At 39.7% G+C, this 21,213-nt stretch overlaps 1 protein-coding gene across 3 annotated transcripts in view; it reads right to left on the bottom strand.

Annotated features, from left to right (window-relative positions):
• Positions 1-1,944: 1,944 nt before the first annotated feature.
• Positions 1,945-21,213, bottom strand: part of sing (MARVEL domain-containing protein sing) — a 24,670-nt gene continuing 5,401 nt past the window's right edge. For 2 of the 3 annotated variants that reach the window (XM_076188196.1, XM_076188195.1), the window contains exons 2-5: positions 9,524-9,728; positions 6,907-7,089; positions 6,586-6,726; positions 1,945-2,940 (exon numbers count right to left, since the gene is read on the bottom strand). In XM_076188196.1, coding sequence (XP_076044311.1) covers positions 2,863-2,940; positions 6,586-6,726; positions 6,907-7,089; positions 9,524-9,727 — 606 coding nt within the window. In that variant the 5' untranslated portion in view covers position 9,728 and the 3' untranslated portion in view covers positions 1,945-2,862. Of the gene's footprint in view, positions 2,941-6,585; positions 6,727-6,906; positions 7,090-9,523; positions 9,729-9,920; positions 10,071-21,213 lie in introns of those variants that run through there. The other variant, XM_076188194.1, reaches the window with a different exon arrangement.

Genomic DNA, 21,213 nt, shown 5'->3' on the forward strand with positions numbered 1-21,213 from the left:
AGGGAAAGGCATAAAAACACTCCCACCCATTTCATCCCTAAATACACTCCACACCCCTCCCACCCTTCTTAAACAGTTTGCTTTTATTATGTCCCTTTTAAGATGTGCAACATTTCTATCATTCCTTCCTACAACCTCTTTACTACTTCATTTGTTGGCTCGTATATTATTTTAACATTAGCCCCTTCCATACCATGATGCCAATGTAGGTATCATGATGCACGAGTGGGTACATAAGGATGCCAACGTTAAATGTCTTGATTATATTTATTTTGTAGTTGTAGCTGAGTGCCTCCCATATTCTGTGAACTGGCTTGATCACATTGTCTGTGGTTATTAATATTCAGAGTGAAAGAGAAAGAGTAATACAGCTATAACTTTATATTTTATAACAAGTATTGTGATGCATCAGGCAGCTCATGGAAAGAAAATAAAAAAACGGCTACAGAAGAGATCTGAAGAAAAATTGTTTTCCATAGAGTGGTGGACACTTGGAACAAACTGGACAGTGCAAAAACCATTCATGAGTTTAAGAGTAAACTAGACCGCAAGATACAGAGATGGGACACCACGAGCGTAGCTCCCCTTCCCGCAAAATACAACTAAGTAAATACAAGAATTTGACTTATTGAAGAGGTTAAAATCACCCCCAACTAATAAATAATTTCTGAGACAAATAGGAAATACAATAAAATGACTGAATTTTTATCATTACTTCACATCAAAATAGCATAAACAGAATTGGCATGGCAACAGATTCCAACTCCCCCAGATACAACTGTATACCAAAAGTTTTGCCCCCTTAATGGGGTAGGTAAGTCAAAGGTACAAACCCACTCCTATCCACCACCCTTGATTCCCATTCATCTTAGTTCCTTGTGAATGAAGAGTCATTACTATTTCCTGCCCACTGTGTTGGTCAGAAGTAATGCAGCAAGACAGCACATCCACAGCGGGGCTGCTTCACTTAATTGGTGACCCCCTCCCTGCCCCAACTTGCAGAAAATATAAAAGATGGGATGTAATCCCTTCAGGTTATCAAAATATCCACACGCAACCACTCCCCACATCCCTTGCCCCCTTCCTTCCTTGCTTGACACATATAAAAAAGAAAGAAATCTGGGAGAAAAATACAACTACTACATAGAAAGCAGAGCACCTTTTACCACACTACCCAGATTTCACCCTATCCAGACAGCAATACAAAAGCTATATAACCACTTCAGTATGAGTCAAATTCTTGTGTGCAGCATTGGCTGTCATATGAACAGTGCATCACACCACTCGCATAAAATATAGTCACTGCGTCATTACTCATTCTCTGTTATGCTTGTGTAATAAACACAGAAAATGGTATCAAACCAGTTCACAGAATCTGGGGGTAACTTGTGTACAACTACAAAAATGTATATATAATCAAGATACCAATGCCAGCATCCCTGTGTACCCACTCATGCCTCATGATACCTACATAGGCATCATTGTACCGAAGTGGTTAAGTGACTTATGGGTTGAACTAGTTGTTGTTGTTGTTGTTGTCGTTCCCTAGACTGTCTGTCCGAGCAGTCCCGTCTCCCCAAGGAAGGCCACAGCCGAAACTGGGTTTTCCCACAAATCCTTTATAGAGTGTATGTTGTGTTGTTTGCATGCATGATTGTGTATAATGCAGTCTTCCATTATGTGTTGTATGGTTGAACTAGTAGTTGTGGCCAGTTACTTGGGGGCTGTAGGTCTCCTACAAGGGACCTGGGGTAGCATATTGATCAGCGAGTTTTAAATCATAAATGAATACATACAAATAATTTTCATATGAAAAAAAAATCATATCACTGAAAAGGTTACCATTTCAAGTGCCAGTCCTTCAGCCAAATAAAATTTCCTGGCAGTGGTCAAAATAAAGATACAAGTCACCATTAGTAGGGAAAGGATTTAAAGAAAATACTGTTTATTACCAAATCCATATTTATTTCATTCTTAAGTTGAAGTGGTTGTTCTTAAATGTACATGGCTTAAAATGAACAAGTATAACATGTGCTGATATGATTTGTATATATTTACTGAAGGCCCTTTCCCTCTTCTAAAAGAGAGGGACTCTTAATGAGCACTTCCAAGTGGTAGTACTACAAGATGGAAACCAGACAGAATCATCACCTCCATCCAGGAAAGCAGCTCTAAGGGAATGAGACTCAAGGTCAAGCCCATGATCTGTCACATTCCACTGATCTACTCTCAATTATATTCTATGTCAACTTCCCCTCCTCATTCACTTGAAATAATTTTTGTGCGAGACACAATGAACATCCCTTTAAGCTACGTCCAATGCCCCATTCACTTCATTCTTGATCTTCCTCTTAAGAGCTCTTCATCCGATTCTGTTTTACACACTTGTTAGTTCATCCTCACTCATTCTTTCTGCATCCCCAAACCATCGCAGGACTCTGACCTACCTTATCTGACAGATCCTTTTTTCATCCACACTCTGCCTCCCCTTCACATTCCTCACAATCCATCCTTGCAGTGCCTACCATACCTCTCAACTTCATCTCAAACATGTTTAGGCTCTTCCTTTCAGTTTCCTTCAAATTCCCAAGTCTTTGTTCCACACAATTACTCTAATACAACTTTCTCATTGCATTCTTTGTACATATCAGTATTGAAGGCACTTTGATGTAGTAGTATCCTCCTACCCCAATACAGTGTCTCTAGCTTCAACTGTCATAATGAAAATTTCATCCAGTCGTAGATTGCTGTAGTGATCATATTTGAACCATGATTTAATCTTATACAAAATACAATAGAGAAAATAAATCCTAATATGAGTTACAGGTTAACTCTTTTAGAAAAGTCTTCCATCTCAGAAAGTTATCGTCTGCCATGTAGATGCTTGTAGGCTAACCAACCATCAATGGCATGGATGCATCCAAGAACAAAACCAAGAACCTGAAATGTGAAAACACAATGAAATAGCTTCTTAATTCAATTTCTTGAATATAGTACAGTACTACCTCTCATTAACGGACGTTAATTAGCTGTGTTTGCTGTGTTTTTGGTGCTGTTGTTTAGTGCATGCAATCACTATGCCACCCAAAAACCACTCCAAATCAACTGATTATTCACATCAACGGACACCGTTACCCCCCTTTTAGTCCGTTAATGAGAGGTAGTACTGCATAAACATACTTTTTATGGGATTAGCTGAACCAAAGTAATCACCCAATAAATACACACACACACTTCCACCCATTCCACTGCCCTTTCCTCTCTCTCATCTTAGCTTCTCATGGATGAAGATAGAGAACCTCCACGGCAGGTTTCAACAGCCAAAGCTGGTTTACCCCCACCACATCCTTATATGGTCACTTTCCCTCCTCATGAGTAATTACAGATACATACATACATATACCAAAGGCTTTTTCCCCCTTACAAGGGAGGTAGCCAAAAAGAAAAAAGCATAAAAACCATTCCCACCCATTCCATCCCTAATACACTCCACTCCCCTCCACCCTCTACCCTCCCTCTTATCTTGGCACCTCCTGGATGACGGGTCATCCCTGCATCTTGTCCACTGCCCTGGGTCAGAGGCAGTGTCGCAAGACACAGCAAGGCCGCTTCATTAAATTGGCAACACCCCATCTCTCCGTTCCCTCATGCAGAAAAGGAGAAAATGGGGAGAAATCCCTTCGGGCTGCGTCAAATTTTTCTCACACATACTACCTCACCCCCCATCCCCCCATCCATTCCACCTCATGCATCACAACATCATCCATATACAACCATTCTCCATTCACCCCTGTCTTCTGTCCTCTCCCATCCTTCCTCAACAGACATTCCCCTCTTCCCCAAAGCCCCTTTCACCCCATCCATCCATCTCATCCTAGGTAGCCCCCTCATGTTCACTCCCTCCACATCTGCCTTCCATACCCCTTTTACTAGTCTTTCTTCACTCATTCTTTCCATGTGTCCAAACCATCCCAATACTCTTTCATCCACCCTATCTCCCAACTCCCTTACCACCCCTGTTCTCCTCCTCACCTCCTCATTTCTCACTCTATCCAGCCTGGTAACCCCCATCATACTTCTCAGACACCTCATCTCAAAAACATTCAATCTCCTCTCTTCTTCTCTTATGTTCCATGTTTCTGCCCCATACAGTGCTGTTGGCACAATCAATCACTCTTTCATACAATCTCCTCTTAGCCTCCATTCCCAAATCTCTATTCCTCATTACACTTTTTAATCCACCAAGGCATTTACTCGCTTCTCTCAATCTACATTCTACCTCCACCACTCCTTTCCCTGCCACATTTGCACCCAAGTATCTAAAACTATCCACTTCCTCCAGTCTCTCTCCCTTAATACTCACTTCCAGTCTGCTGCCACTTTCTCCCCTTGCACATCTCATCACCTTACTTTTACCCACATTTATCTTCAACTTCCTTCTTTTGCACACTTTCCTAAACTCTGTCACCAACTTCCTCAATCCCTCTTCTGATCCTGCTACAAGCACAGTGTTGTCCACAAACAACAGCTGGCTCACCTCCCACTTTTCTCCATTTTCTTTAAACATCTCCAATCCCTAACCCACCACCCTTGCATTTACCTCTCGCACCACCCCATCCATGTATAAGTTGAATAGCCAGGGTGACATAACACATCCCTGATGGAGTCCCACCTTTACCTCAAACCACTCACTCTCTCTATTTCTAATCCTGACATATGCTCTACTACTCTCATAAAAACTCTTGACAGCTCCTAGAAGCTTTCCTCCTATCCCATATATCTGCAAGACCTCCCACAGTGCCTTCCTGTCTACCCTGTCATAAGCCTTTTCCAGATCCATAAAAGCCCAAAAAACATCCTTACCTTTTCCTATAGCTTTCTCACATATCTGTCTTACCACAAAAATCTGATCTACATAACCTCTACCTATTTTAAATCCACACTGTTCCCCTCCTAATCCTCTCAATCAAGATCCTCCCATAAGCCTTCCCAATTACACTTAACAAGCTAATCCCTCTGAAACTACTACACTCACACTTGTCCCCTTTTCCCTTGTAAAGTGTAACTATACAGGCACTCCTCCAGTCCTCTGGCACTCTACCCTCTCTCCAGCAAACATTAAATAACCTCACCAGCCAGTCCACCATTACTGTACCTCCTTTTTTTTAGACATTCTGCATGGCATCCATCCAGACCAGGTGCCTTACCTGCTCTCATCATCTTAACTGCCTTCACTTCATCCTTCCTTATTTCTCCTCCATTTTCCTCACTCATCATGGTCATTTTCTTAGCACTTCCCACTGCAACTATCTTTCCCTCCCTATCCTCCTTCACATTTACCAACTCCCTAAAATACTCTGCCCACCTTCCCCTTACTGCCTTCTCTTCCATTATCATGTCTCCACCTGCATCTTTTACCTTTTCTTCTCTACTTGATTCGCCTCCTCTTCTTCTCTTAATTTCTTTCCAAAGCATCTTTTTAATTACAGATGACAAGGAGAAATCCCTTCAGGCTCTGTCAATTTACTATCCATTCGTAACCACTCTCCACTCATACCTATCTCTTGCTCAACAGACATTACCCTTTAACCCAAGGCCTGCTTCACCTTATCCATCCATCCCTTTCTTGGTCTTCCCCTCAAGTTCCTTCCATCCACCTCTGCCTTCTACTCTTTTTGCTAGTTTTTCTTCACTCAAAAGATCTAATTTCTTTTCTGCCTTCCTTAAATTCTAAGTCTCTGCCTCATACATTGTTGTAGGCATAATCACCCCTTCATATAGTCTTTACTTTGCATCTGTCCCTAAATATGTATCTATTTCTCATGATATTTTTCAATACTCCCAGACATTTACTTGCTTCTCGCACTCTACAACTGATAGTACAAGTGCATGTATGTATACACACACACACACACACATTTTCCACACAGAGTGGTGGACACTTGGAACAAACTGGACTAAACAATAGTGTGTGCAAAAACCATTCATGAATTTAAGAGCAAGCTAGACACTGAGAGATACAAAGGCAGGACACCATGAGCGTAACTCCCCTTCCTGTAAAATACAAGTCAGTAAATACATGTATATGTACATACACTCCTATCCTCTGTCCCAAGCAGCAATTCTCTATCCCATTCAACTAGTGAGCAACCGAGCTTCAAAAACTTCCCCCAAAAAAGGTACCATCTTAGCCCTCTCTGAGAAAGACAGTTTATGAGTGTTGCAAATGTAAACCTTCATAAATAAGTGCTTGTTTTTAAGTAAAAAATTTGCTCACATGATTATATTTATGACTAATCTGTTGACATAATGTATATATTAAGGCCCTTTCCCACTTGTATATGGGTGATTGATTGAAAGCACATACCTACATCTTGCGTAAGTAAACAAAACCTCTCCGAGTACATCAGGTATAACATATCACTCATGTCACTGAGGCCAATCAACATGGCTATCTCCAATGACTATGGCAATGATAAAGACTAACTACGGTTTCCAAGCAATCGTAATTTTATGCAATTCTATTTCCATGCTTGCAAAATTTATTGTTACTTTTATAATATTAGGAGTATATGGTATGCTTACATAACATGCAGTCATGGCAGGGTATACCGCATACTGTGGCTGAGTGAGATATTGAATCCATAGTTTAGTCTGAACTGCGTATGTCAGGTGTGAGGAAGACAATAGGTAGAGGATACTTGCTGCCCAATTAAATACCGTTTCCTATAAAGAAATAATATATTTGTATTTCAAAACCACGACAACACTGCAAGTAAAATTCTGCAAAATCATTCAATGGGAAGAGTAAATGACACAATTCTTAATGTATTTCATATAAAACCAAAGATTAATTATTAATCTGTAAATTAGGCATACTATTTACAAGAACATAAAGCAACTTACAAGCACTGAAGAACGAATGAGGTTAAAAGAATGGGCAGATATGATGTATGAGAAGATAAGAAGGGCAATAATAAAGAGGCAAGCAGAGCATGTGGTCAGGAAGGTGTGAAAGGAAGATCCAATGGTATTAGCATAAGCAACACCATAGTTGAGAAGCAGTGTCTGGCAGAGCGCACTTAGGACCTGAAAATGCAAAAATAGTCAGAACAATAGTGTCATACAATATAATCACACACATTTGAGTCTAGGTATGTTAGATTATTAGAAAATAGGATATGGAACCCAGTGAGCATTGTTCCTTTCCTGTATACTACAATTAGGTAAATACACACACACATAGCCGCTACTACAGCAGTCCGGGGTTCAAATCCTGCACAGGGCTGAAATAATTTCAGTATCGCTGCGCTGTGAGTACTCCAACTCTTGTGGATGGGGGAGTTGGGTGTGTGTGTGTATGAAAGGTCACAGCATTACCCATAGGTTGGTCATACAGTCGACGCCATGGGTATTGGTGCGAAAAATGTGCGCCAATACCCGTGACAAATTATAGGACCCCCATTATACACCTAAGAAAACCGACACTGGTATTGGCGCGAAAGCACATGGTAGAGTAGGTGGAGCTTAAGTCCCACGTGCAGACAATAAAGATCTCAGTTGCCTATTGAATAACTCAGTTGCTTTTTGTGATTAGTCGTGACCGCATCAAATTTTTTTCCGCTCTGACGTGCTGTGTTTTTTGTGGGATTTTTGTAATAATGCCACGAGGCCCAGAGCTCACAAGGGAGAAAATTGCAGCAATAAGCTCACTTTATAAGGCAGGAAAGTCTAACAAGGATATATCAATCCAGACCAGAGTATCGTTGCGCAGTGTCCAGAGATGGACAAAGAAATGCAAGACAGCGGGAGGTGATTATCCCCCACTCCAAGTCAAGAGGACTGGACCAGCTAAAAAGACATCAAAAAGGACTCTGAAGGTTATCCAAAGACAGATGGAAGCTGAACCAAGGATAACAGCATCGGGCACCACGACGCAAACCTCTTCTGACAGAGAAACAGAAACACAATCGTGTGAAATTTTGTAAGAAATATCTGAATTGGGACAATGAAAAGTGGAAGAAGGTTTTGTGGACTGATGAGGCTACATTTAATGTTACTGGGAACCGAGGAGGTAAGGTTAGGCTCCGTCCGGGCACCCTGATAGTGTCATGGTATGGGGTGCATTTGGGTACTATGGTGTGGGCAAGCTAGTTATATTACCTAAAAACACAACAGTGAACAAGGAATCATATTTGGAACTGTTGTGTGACCATCTCGAGAATTGCTTTGATGCCTGTAAGAGTGAGGTGTTCATGCAGGATGGTGCCCCTGCACACACAGCAAAACTAGTCAAAGAATGGCTTGAATTTGTAGGAGTGGATTACATAAACGATTGGCCTGGTAATAGTCCAGATTTCAATCCAATTGAAAATGTGTGGGCACTGATAAAACGAAGACTACGAGGACGTAACACAGCAACTGTGGAAAAGCTTGTGAAGGAGATTAAGGACATTTGGGACAACTTAGAACCCTCAATGCTCCAAAGACTGGCTAAATCTGTTCCTCGACACCTTGAGAGCTGTCTGAAAAGGAAAGGACTACCCACAAAGTATTAGAGGCTGGTAGGTTCTACATATATGTTAATATTGCACTTGTTTTAGTGCTACAGATGAAAAAAAAGCATCGCGCCAATACCCATGGCGCCGACTGTATATGAGCTCTGAACTCCCTTCCGGGAGGGAAATAGCTGTCGATCATGAGTCCAGCATGTAATCCAAAACAATGGTGAATCACATATACAGGTATGATAATAGAAGTGACAAGACCCCATGAGCATTGCTCCTTTCCTGTATACTGCAATTAGGTAAATATATACACACACACATTTGTGTGTATATTTACTCATTTGTAATATACAGGAAAAGAGAGACCAATAATTTATTGGTACCTGCTTGTAGTGGTCCTGCAAGGTGGACAGTGGAGCTGGCCTTTTTCAAAACTCATCAATACCTCCTTACTTACATTAGATGTAGCCCTGAGAGACTCACACTTGCTCCTTGGCCTGGCCATAGGATCTCTAACAGCTTCAACTATATTTCTTACACCTCACATGTGGAAAGCTGACAACTGGTGACTGAGTCACTTTCCATTATATAATCCATGGATGTTCTCTCTAAGGTTTTACCCATTTCAAATGTTTTGCATTTTTTGACACTAAAATTCATCTTCCATTTCTGATTCTGTGTGTGTGTGTGTATTTACCTAATTGTAATTTACAGAAAAGGAGCAACACTCATTGGGTCCCATCTCCTATTCTCTAATTTTCTAACATACCTAAACTCAAATTCATGTACAGTTCCAACTTAATCTATATACTTGATTTCCAATATCATATTTAGATTTGAATTCATGTATTGTTTGAGCTTAGGCTATATCACCTCCTAACCTATTCCACATATTTATACATCTATATGGAAAACTGTATTTCTTCACATCCTTTTAACATGTGTATTTGTGTGTGTATGTAAAACATATGCTACATAGTAAAACCCCCCTGATTAAATTATTTGTCAATACTCACCAGCTCAACAACTTTAAGCCATCCAGGTTGTGTTTTAAGGAATCCTAGGTGTACACAGGAACAGATGGTGCAACAACAACACTGAATGCCTCCACCAGAGTTGATACTCCCACCATACTGTGCAGGCTGCATCACTACAGTTGGTTGTGTCTGTATCATTGGAGGCGCTCCTGGAGTCCAGCCTACCGAGGGTCCTTGTCGCATTCTGAAATATTTTAGTGAAATCTAATATACAATGAACTGATGTTTAATGCTCTTATTAATCCTCATGCAAACTATTAGCTTGTCAACCTGGTGATGCTGTTTATGTAATTGATTTTGGTTGGTAAATGATGATTTTGTGCATCTGAGCAACATATGTCTTACTGATGTTGATACTACAGACTCAATCACTCACACAGTAAATACACACTCCATGAGTTCCTCTGCTGCTGCTACTAGATGCATCCACTGCCATCTTATCCTGTGCCAATGCCCACTGCCTCTGTGGCTCTTTGATGCTCATGAGCTTTAAGCATTCTTGGTATTATTCATCCATATTTAATGTGGTCTTCCATGTAGCCGTATTCCTCCTGGCAACCCCTGGGTCATCCTTTTTTACCATGACTGTCTTCCATCCATCCTTGCAATGTGACCCAACCATCTACCGTATATACTCGTCTATAGGTCGATCTCGCGTAAAGGTCGACCCCCCATTTTTGGCAAAAAAATCTGGAGTTTTCCATATACCTCATGTATAGGTCGAGTGGCTTGTTTTTGTTTTGGTGCTGTGAGCATTCCACTGTCTTGATGCTTTGAAGTGGCATGGCTTACCTGGTATAGCAATTGATTTTTGTTTTTTGTTTTCACTTCATTAATTCTGATGTATTTTGGCTTATGTTTTTTTCTTTTCAAGTTACTGATTTTGATATTTGGTAAGTTTCACTGAAGTTGCCATTTCAGCAGAGTGAAAAACTTGAACAGATTACAAAGATTTTTTTTTCATGAAAGTAGCAGTTGCCGACAAGACTGACGAGTTAAACACCATATGAGGATGGAGCCTTTATTTGTACGACGTTCCGCTTATTTTGTTCAATAGTTTTCGTTCCTTGAATTATCGCTGCTTCTAAACACTTCCTACGGATTTTGTCTGGTTCTCGTATCAGCAGCTCTGCATTCTTTCATGCCTGATGTTGTAACGGTGTTCACATATTCGTGTATTCAGGTCGCGTGACGTTTCTCCGATGTAAACTTTATCACATCCTGAACACGGAATACGATAAACACCAGCTTTTGTGCCCGGTGTTTGGTTGTTGTGTATTTTCGTCTTCGTGATGTCTTTTATCGTCCTGCTTGTCTGGCACACTACTTCCAAATTGGTGGTTCTTAAGATCAGTGTTGCCACTTTTGTAGAGGCGAATTCCCACAGATAAAAGATTTTTTCCCCACAGATTTCCACAAACTGAAATTAAAATCCCACAAAAATTCCCACAGAATTAATACAGCATTATTTCATATAAATTTATTATTGATGAAGAAAATTAAAAAAATTTCCTTACAAAAAAAGCAGTTACTTAATATTTAATAACTATATAAACTTAAAAACTAGGTCTTTCCAATATGACTTCTGTAGACAGCCTGCAGCTACAGTAGGCCAACCAAAACTTTGCAATACAAACATCATAATGACAATAATTAGATTTATAGTTACCTACAATCTCAGTTTCTTACTGCATTAAATCAAGATTAATGACATTCTCCTCCTCCTCTCTAGAACCTTTAGCACCGAAATTTCTTATGTCATCAGTGGGCTGAAAGTTTACACACGACTGATAATAATGAACCAACCCATACCTTATCTGCAACAATGCCTCTACCGACCTAACCTTTAGACGATTTCTCAGTTTCGAGTGAACAACATTCATTTGAGAGAAAAAAAAATTACTTAGGCATTTGAAAATGGAAGGGACAATAATGCCAGTACGAGGCCTGAAATGTTTGGGAACATTTTTTGTCCTGTAGAATTTTCCCTTTCATTTACCTCAGTCCAAAAACTTACTACATTACCCAAGCAACTTTTAGGCCACTGCTGAAGACACATTGAACTCCATTCATTTTCTAGACCATCTAGATCCTCAAAGGTAGACCGATACCAATCAGAGCAACAGGGTCTTTAATCTGCAATGTGGCAATGGAAGGATGGAATTTTTTCAATATCATAAGTATCTCAACATTATCAGGTAAGCGCATCTGAACTTGTTTTATGAGTTCAACCACAAACTCTTTACACCGCTCTTTGATATAGTGAACTTGAGCTACAGTTAAAGAACAAGAAGATGCATATGTGGTGACCTCGTATCCAAAGTTCATTGCCTCACATGGCACAACATGATCCAGAAATTTAAGTTTGGGTAGGTTTTCATCAGAACATTTTGACAAGTGCTTTCCATTTACTACAATGTTCATTAGATTACGATACATTGCAATGAGATCCTGTGTTACTTTTGTGACATCTGCAGTTTGTGACTGGAAAATCTTATTAACACTATTTCTTTCAGAGTTTTTTCTGACAAACAACAAATACAATTTATTCTGGTCATCTCTGTATGCATCAGACAGGGTTTTCGCTGTGTAACAACGTTCTTTGGAAGCACTCAGGTCTAAATGAAGCTTTAGAGCCTCCCACTGATCGATAATTATACTAACTGCTTCCAACCTTGCCAACCAGCGTGTGCCTGCCAGTCCCGGCACCTTCTTAGGTACACTGTTTTCTAACACTTTGTATATAGCCTGATACTCATTAGTCCTCTTAGGACTAGTAGAAAACCAATTATGAGTTTCTCTAACTACAAAATCAACAATTATAGGAAGGCATTCAGAAGCCTTACTGGCAGCAAGGTGAAGAGAGTGACACACACACCTAAACAGGGTTAATTCTGGATTATCAACTCTTAACCCATTAAACTCCGATGACAAGATGTCTTGTCATTTGGTCAAATAAAACAAAAAATCATAAAACACCAAAATGTTTGATCAAAGAGCACCAGAAAAATATGACGTCGTCAGTCCTCCTCGCTTCGCTCGCGAGCGAAGCGAGGAGGACTGACGTCATATTTTTCTGGTGTTTGATCAAACATTTTGGTGTTTTATGATTTTTTGTTTTATTTGACCAAATGACAAGACATCTTGTCATCGGAGTTTAATGGGTTAAAAGTGTTGAGAGTGAATGAGTTCGACCGATCATCGAACTGGCTCCATCAGTCCCTAGGCCTATCATTTTTTTTCACATCTAGGCCGTCCTCAGCCAAGCATCTTTTAACAGTTTGATAGAGAGTATCAGCTGTAGCATTTTCTATTGGTAGTAGACGATAGAAAGTGTCCACTACAGACTTTTTACTTGTACTGTAAAAACGAATGCAAAGGGCAAGGCAAGATATATTTGCTTCGTTGGTACTCTCATCAACCACCAAGCTAAAAAATTGGTCTCCAATTTCATTTCTTAATTTAACAGCAAAAGATGGAGCAATGATATATTTCTGAAGACGTGCACATTTAGTATGAAGCATTCTGAAATCTTGTAATGTGCGTGATTTCATATCCAACTAAGGCAAAAGTTCACCCAAATGATCTACTGATAAAGCTGAGGCATGTTCAGCTATATAAACTGCTATTCTAAGCTCAGCAATTTTGACTGGATCTCTCTCTCTGGGACGCATAGCATCTTTGATGGACCTCTGGCTCTTGCTTGTAGAGGATTTAGTGTTATCCATGTGTTTCTTGCTAAGAGAGTGACCAATCACGGATTTCATGTGCGCTTGAAAGGAATTTCCGCAAACTTTGCATCGTGCTTTGCTTGCATCACCTGGGACTGACTGCAGCCAACCTAAAACCAAGAAGTCAACGTTCTCTGATAAACATACAATAGTTATACCATTTCATCCTGCGGTAATTTATATTACGACTACATAAGCACTGAGAAAACGTAGATCTAGCCTAGCGTACACCACACCTTGGTAAAGTAAAATTATCCAGCAGTAATCAATTAATGGATATAAGGAAAGCATACATGTATCTATTTGTATATGCTCTTCATCTATTTTTAACGAGGTAACTTAACAGATTCGAAATTTTTGTCTTTACCTTTAAAACGTTGATCATTTTCCCATGATGGACGGTACCTCTGACTGTATTTCCTTGTACTTTTGTCAGTCATCTTGACTATCACTAGCAAATAAAATAGGTCCTACAAGCACCGGCCGTCTTGCAGACCGGTATGACTAACAGCAGCTGAGCAACAGAGCTTACTGTATAACTGAAACTGTAGAGTGAAGTAAGCCTCTGGCGAGACTTCCAAAACGTTCCAAGATTTCAACTTGAGCCTGTTGACAAAGGAGTCGAGAGTTTCTACTGGCCAGACCGTGCTTGAACGTATGACGCTTTCGACCTATCGCGGGGAGGGTCGACCGTACTTGAACGTATGACGCTTTCGACCTATCGCGGGGAGGGAAGAGAAAACGTTTTCGCTTGGGCTGTGTCTTCATTGTTAAGAAGTAGTCCTCCTCACCCCTACCCAATCCCTTCCGAGTGCCGACTAAACGAGTGATGGAGTCAGATGGACGCGTGAGTTATGAAACGGACCAAATTATGATCCACCCCATTCCCAGCTTACCCATATTATGTACCACAGAATTAGTTCCAGTATTTAAAACTGACTGATTCAACACAACCTAGTTATGTATTCCAACAATACTTTTTCAAATTCTCTTATTTATGGAGAATCTTAGTTATTTGTCTGACTAATTGCTGATTCCATAGAATTTCCCACAAACTGTATGGATTCCCACAAAAAATTCCACAAATTAAGAACAAAATTGGTCTCCCCACAAACAGTCCCACGTCAGATCATTTGTTCCACAGATCTGTGGGAAAATCCCACAAAGTGGCAACAGTGCTTAAGATATGTGTCAGGTTGGTGACAACGTCGCTGGTTGGCAACACGAGACGTCTTGTTGTGCAGCAGGACAGCACAACAAGACGTCTCGTGTTGCATTGTTTTGGTAATGGTAACAATAATATATACCATATAGAAAGCTAAATTTGAGAATATCACAGGATTTTATTATTTTCTAAACAACTATGGGTACTATATTAGTATACATGATATAATAAGCTTGCCTGTGCTAAGAATTTTAACAAACAGGTAAAACCACAGTATGGGGTTACCATATCTAGAAGGAATTTCACATGTTTTGGTACGTACCGTGTATTTTATGTCCCCATTGTTTACTGGTAGTAACTAGTAGGTAAATATTTTGATTTTTGAACCTAAAGAAAAGGTAAGAGTTCTTCCTAGCCTTTCTTGTCATGTCTGGATTTCAACCTAACAAGATTATTACTTGTGTATAGGTCGACCCCTAGGTTTTGGCCTAAAAAAAATCCTTAAGATTTCGACCTATAGACGAGTATATACGGTAATTTGTTGTGACCTGATGGAGCCTGCATTGGGTGGAGGGCAGACAATTAGTTGCCTCAGTTGGATGTTGAAGGTCCTTTTCTATTCACTGGTAATGTCATCTCATATTGATTCAAAGATGTGTCACAATATTCCATTTTTCAGTACTGTATTCTTTTGCTGTCTTCCATGAGTGCCCAGATTTCACACCAGTGGGTTACCATTGGGACAATGGTTGCGTAGACTTGGATCTTGATGTGCCTTCACGTATAGGATGTCCTAAAAATGTGCACTGAAAAGTTTCGTAACATTGTCATCTCTGTTGGTCCATGTTGTGAGCTGTGTTGGAAAATTGTGGTTATCAGTTTGACCATGCGTGAGGAATTAGATTAGACTAGGGGGAAAAGATTAAGCTTTTCTTTGACTTAAAAAACAATGGTCACTATTTTCCAGACACAGCTCATAATGTAGACCAATAGATTCAACACCATTACAAACCATTTCAAAGAATGGATACCCCTTGTAGAACTTGACCTTAACATCTCATTTATTGACCTGCTACTTCTTGAGGGAGATGCAATTATTGTCTCTAATGGTTCTTGGTATTTTTATGACCTTATTTTCAACTTTATTAACAAGTAGGCCTATTCTTTTATGTGTGTCTTTCATGATAAGCAACATGCTTTAGATTCTGGTCCCAAGCCTGGACAAATAGGAAGACTTGGAAGGTGAGCAAATGGTTACTATAAAATCCTATCAGCAACAAATTATAGTAAAGCTAGATCCAGTGAAACTACAGATAGTTTTCTCTTACTACCTCTATAATTCAACTTTTTCAGTGTAATTTTATCCTCAATGGTAGAAACACTGACTACCAGTATTTACAAGCAAAATACTAAAATTCAAGGCTTTGCCTTTGGGAATCACAAGGAAGCTTGGAGTATGGCTTCATAGCTTTCTCACGGCAAGAAACCAGGTAGTAGGCCTAACCGTCAGGCTAGATGGAAGGGACCAGTGGCATTCTTCAAGGTTCCGTTCTGGGTCCATTACTCTTCCTTGTTCAGATGAATGACAAAGATCAAGTGGCCGAAGATTCCCGATAGCCATTCTTTGCTGATGTTACCACCCTCAGCCATAGAGTAATAAAACAAAAACAAAGCCAATGTCAAAGAACTACAAGAAGGTGTGGACTAAGCTCAGAACTGAAGAAACTGACTGAACTATACATGGGGGGGGATAGGCTATACTACCAAATCCTGTTGTCAAATGATGATACCACCTTCCAGCACCACATTAAAGTAACCACAAATAAAACCAAACACATCACTGGATGAGTCCTCAGAAATTTCAAGTCAAGAGATCAGGACCTCGTGATAACACTGTGGAGAGCTTTTGTACAGCCATTATTTGACTACAGTAGCTACCTCTGGCTCTGGCCTCCCCACAAGAAAGGAGAGATACAGCAACTGGAGTTAGTACAGACGGCCCTCACCAGGAAAATTACAGTCATGAAGGACCTAAACTACTGGGGAATACTTGAGGAAACTGGCCTGGGCCTATGTTCCCAACAAAGAAGAAGAGAGAAATACTGCATTATGTACATGTTGAGGATATTAAAAAAGTTGAAGCCTGATTCTATCTCTATGCAAGCCAGAACAAATGCTGGCATAGGATGCCAGTGCCAATTTTACTTTCTTCTGACATCAGCCCCAGAAACTCTTCTTGCCATCAGCATCACTTACAATGACCCAGTATTATGCACTGTGCTCCCAAAACACGCAAGAAATCTCACAGGCTGTTCCAACATCAGATTCAAGAACGAACTAGACTATTACCTAAGAACACTGCCTGGTGAGCCTCCTGTACCTGGTAATGCAGTATATTGCAAGGCAGCCTCCAAATTAGCGCTACACCAGGTCATGATCCTGAAGGATACACTCATGCTGGCAGAAGCGATAAATGCTGTGTTCCCGGTAAAAAAAAATATACATATTTATCCAAAAAGTATTCCATATCCATATGTAAAAAAAAATTACCCAATTGGCTCTAAAAATTATCGAAGGCCTAATATTTCATTTGTAAAATATTTTACATGGACTTTAATTGTTGAATATAATAAGTTCCATTATTGAATTTGCCTCATACCCGGGCCCCCTTTTGGCTTCTTCATTCAGTTTTGTATCCTTTAGCTCAGCGTCGTAAAAATGTACCAACACCAAAAAGTAGCCAAATGATACTTTTGTATCCATACTGGGAACCTTAGTATCGTGGGCCACCACAGTTTTGAGGAAGACCCTCTAAATTCTACTAAATAAACTAAGTACAGTACTCCCTATATTCGAGGTCTAAAATTCTGAAATCTATATTCATAGCAAACACACCTTTCAAATATATGACAAAATACTAACAAATGCTTAAGATGTCGAACTTTTTAGATTCCGGAGAGAATTCTATAATGATTAATCTCTTCACCAATCGATGTGATGAATTCTGTATTAACATGTCTGATTATATTAATCTGAAGGTCCTTAGGAGTTGACTGTATTTGCGCTACAGCAACAAGTCTTCAGCTGAATAAAATTTAGCTAGAATAGAATTCATAGATCACATCATTAAAGCAAACGTGAGAAAGATTCAATTTATATTTGCTTCCCTGTAATGATGACACACACACACACACACTTCAACGAACGGACGGCTTAGAGGACGTTCTGAAGAAAAAGTGAAATTTCGTGGATCCCGAAGCAAAGGAAGTACCTATTGTATTTACAGGGTGGGGGGAAAGTGAGGAAAAAGGAGAAGGGGAGGGATTACTGAGGGAAATGGAAGGAAATGATGAAGGAGAGGACTTGGCCCAGGCAGGTAGACACCATGTAAACAAAAGAGGTCCCGACCAATTTAGTGACGACGAAATGTCTAACAAAAATGTAAAGATTAGAAACATAGATAAGAACAATTCAATGGAAGGTGAGGATAACAATTTCCAAGGATTTAAAGAGGGGGAGGCGGATACCAACCTCCCCCGACTAGCAAAACTGGAGGAAAGGCTTGAACAAATGACTGAACATTGGGAGGTTAGGTTCGGTAAAATGTCAAAACTTGCAGAAAAGTTTGAGAGATTGGAAGAACTAGAGAAGGCGAACAAAAACTTAACTGATGAAATAGAAGAACTAAAAAGACATTTAAGAGAAGTAAAAGAGGAGAATAAAGAATTAAAAAGGAACAATAAAGAAACAATAGCAAAAGAGGCACAGGGGTGGAGAAAGATACAGGAAAATAGTAAAGTTGCATTTACTGATATAATTAAACAGCAAATGAAAGAACAAACTGAAGACTCAGTTATCAAAGTGATGAGACAGAAGGAGAATATTGTAAGAGACTTAGCAGACAAAAAGAAATGTATAATTATATTAGGAATGGAAGAGAAACATAACCCAGATAGAACCTCAAGAATCAAAGAGGAAAATGAAAAAGTAAGCAGTTTACTACAATTAGTTCAGGAAGATGAACCAGAAATAATGAAACAAATCGAAGAGAAGTTCAGACTCGAAAAGTATAGTACAGATAAGACCAGACCAATTAAGATTAAATTCAGGTCACAAACGACGGCAGAGAATATCTTATCCAAAACAGGGAAACTAGCAACAAGTGAACAATATAAAAAGGTATGGATAAAAAGGGAAATGAATAAAGAAGAAAGAGAGGAAGAAAAAAAGAAAAGACTTGAAGCTAAGGAAAAAAACGAGAACAGAACAGAGACAGAAAAAGAGAGATTCTATTGGAGAGTAGTGAATATGAAACTAAGGAAATTCGACACACAAGAGAAAAACAAAAGGGAAACAGAGAACACAATGGAAGTGGCAGAAAACTAAGAGTGTTACACAAATATAGATGGATTAATAACAGGATTGAAAGATTATCTGAAGGAAAAAGAACCGGACATAATGGGAATTGTAGAAACAAAATTAAAAGGTCCACTACCACCCAACAGTGTAGGACATGATGCATATAATTATTGGATTAGAAACAGAGAGACAAAGCAAGGGGGTGGAGTTATGTTCCTGACTAAGAAGGATATAAACGTGAGGTGTATCACATATGGAAAGAATACAGTAGAGATGATTATGATCGAAGTGGAAGACAGAGATAAGAAGAGCAGAAAGTTTGTGATAAATTATGTGCCTCCGAAAACAGCCTCGTGGGAAGAGAGTGAACATAAAAGTATGTTAGAGGACACAAAGATAACATTAAATAAGATAATGGAAGATGGAGGAAGAATAGTTATGATGGGCGACTATAATTGCAAAGAAATCTGCTGGGAAGAGATGACAGTAAAGGGTGGAGACGGCTCATGGGGAAACGCTCTACTTGAGATGATTACTGACAATACAATGACACAGTGGATACAGGAGAACACTAGGTATAGAAATGAGGAAGAACCATCGAGACTAGACCTAATAATTACATCTGAACCTAGAATAGTGGACAAGATTGAATATAAAACACCAATAAGTAAAAGTGACCACATATTGATTGAACTGGAACTAAATGAAGAAAAATACATGAAAAGAAATGAACAATATAGAAAAGGAAGAATGATGTATGAAAAAACAAACTTTGGAAAAAAGACAGAAGGCCTGAAAAATGGAAGATATATACTTGTTATATACATACATATACCAAGGCTTTTTCCCCCCTTCCAAGGGAGGTAGCCAAAAAGGGAAAGGCATAAAAACACTCCCACCCATTTCATCCCCAAATACACTCCACACCCCTCCCACCCTCCCTCTCATCTGAGCACCTCCTGGATGACGGGTCATCCCTGCACCCTGCCCACCGCCCTGGGTCAGAAGCAGTGTCGCAAGACACAGCACATCCACAGCAAGGCCGCTTCATTTAATCGGCGACCCCCCCTCTCCGTCCCCCCTTGCATATAAGGAGAGTACGGGGAGAAATCCCTTCGGGCTGCGTCAAAATTTACTTACACATACTACAACACCCCCCCGCCCATTCCTCCTCATGCAATCATAACATCATCCATATACAACCATTCTCCACTCACCTCTGTCTTCCGTCCTCTCCCTTCCTTCCTCAACAGACATTCCCCTCTTCCCCAAAGCCCCCTTCACCCCATCCATCCACCTCATCCTAGTACGTCCCCTCATGTTCACTCCCTCCACATCTGCCTTCCATACCTCTTTTACTAGTCTTTCTTCACTCATTCTTTCCATGTGTCCAAACCATCCTAATATTCTTTCATCAACCCTATCTCCCAAATCTTTTTTCACCCCTGTTCTCCTCCTCACCTCCTCATTTCTCACTCTATCCAGCCTAGTAACCCCCACCATACTTCTCAGACACCTCATCTCAAACACATTCAAACTCCTTCTCTCTTCTTCTCTCATGTTCCACGTTTCTGCCCCATACAGTGCTGTTGGCACAATCACTCCTTCATACAGTCTCCTCTTCGCATCCATTCCCAAATGTCTATTCCTCATTACACTCTTTAATCCACCAAGGCATACTTGTTATAGAAATGAATATGTATAAGCATGCAGAGAGGAAAAGAGAAAATATGAAAAGATGTCATAGAAAAGTGTAAAGATCAACCAAAACTATTTTACAGATTTGTAAACAACAAATTGAAAAACAAACAAGACTTGGAGAAATTAAGACAAGGAGTTGAATACACAGAGGAAATTGAAATGGCGGAAATTATGAACAAACATTTTAAATCAGTGTTTACAAGGGAGAACATACAACCTGAAGAGATCGAATGGAAAGAGAAAGTCCCTCCCATGAAAGAAATAGAAGTAACAAAGAACGAAATATTGAAACACTTGAGTAATCTTGATGTCAGAAAATCGCATGGACCAGATGAAATAGCAAACTGGATTTTGAAAGAATGCAGGAATGAACTGGCAGACAAAATGCAAAGCATAATAAACAGTTCCTTGAAAAAAGGAAAAGTTCCCGATGATTGGAAAAAAGCAAATATAGTACCCATATATAAAGGAGGAAATAAAGAAGACCCTAACAACTATAGACCAGTCTCCCTAACAAGTACAATAGCAAAAATTTGTGAAAGAATTGTGAAAAGTAGATGGGTAAAATATTTAGAAAAAAAAACGAGTTAAATCCAAGGCAATTTGGATTCAGACAAGGACGATCATGCGTCACCAATTTAATATGTTTCTATTCAAGGCTAATATATATAATACAAGAAAGAGATGGATGGGCTGATTGTGCATTTCTAGAC

This window comes from Oratosquilla oratoria, chromosome 7, assembly GCF_046742065.1.
Source record: "Oratosquilla oratoria isolate Oo_2021 chromosome 7, ASM4674206v1, whole genome shotgun sequence".
NCBI lineage: Eukaryota > Metazoa > Arthropoda > Malacostraca > Stomatopoda > Squillidae > Oratosquilla > Oratosquilla oratoria.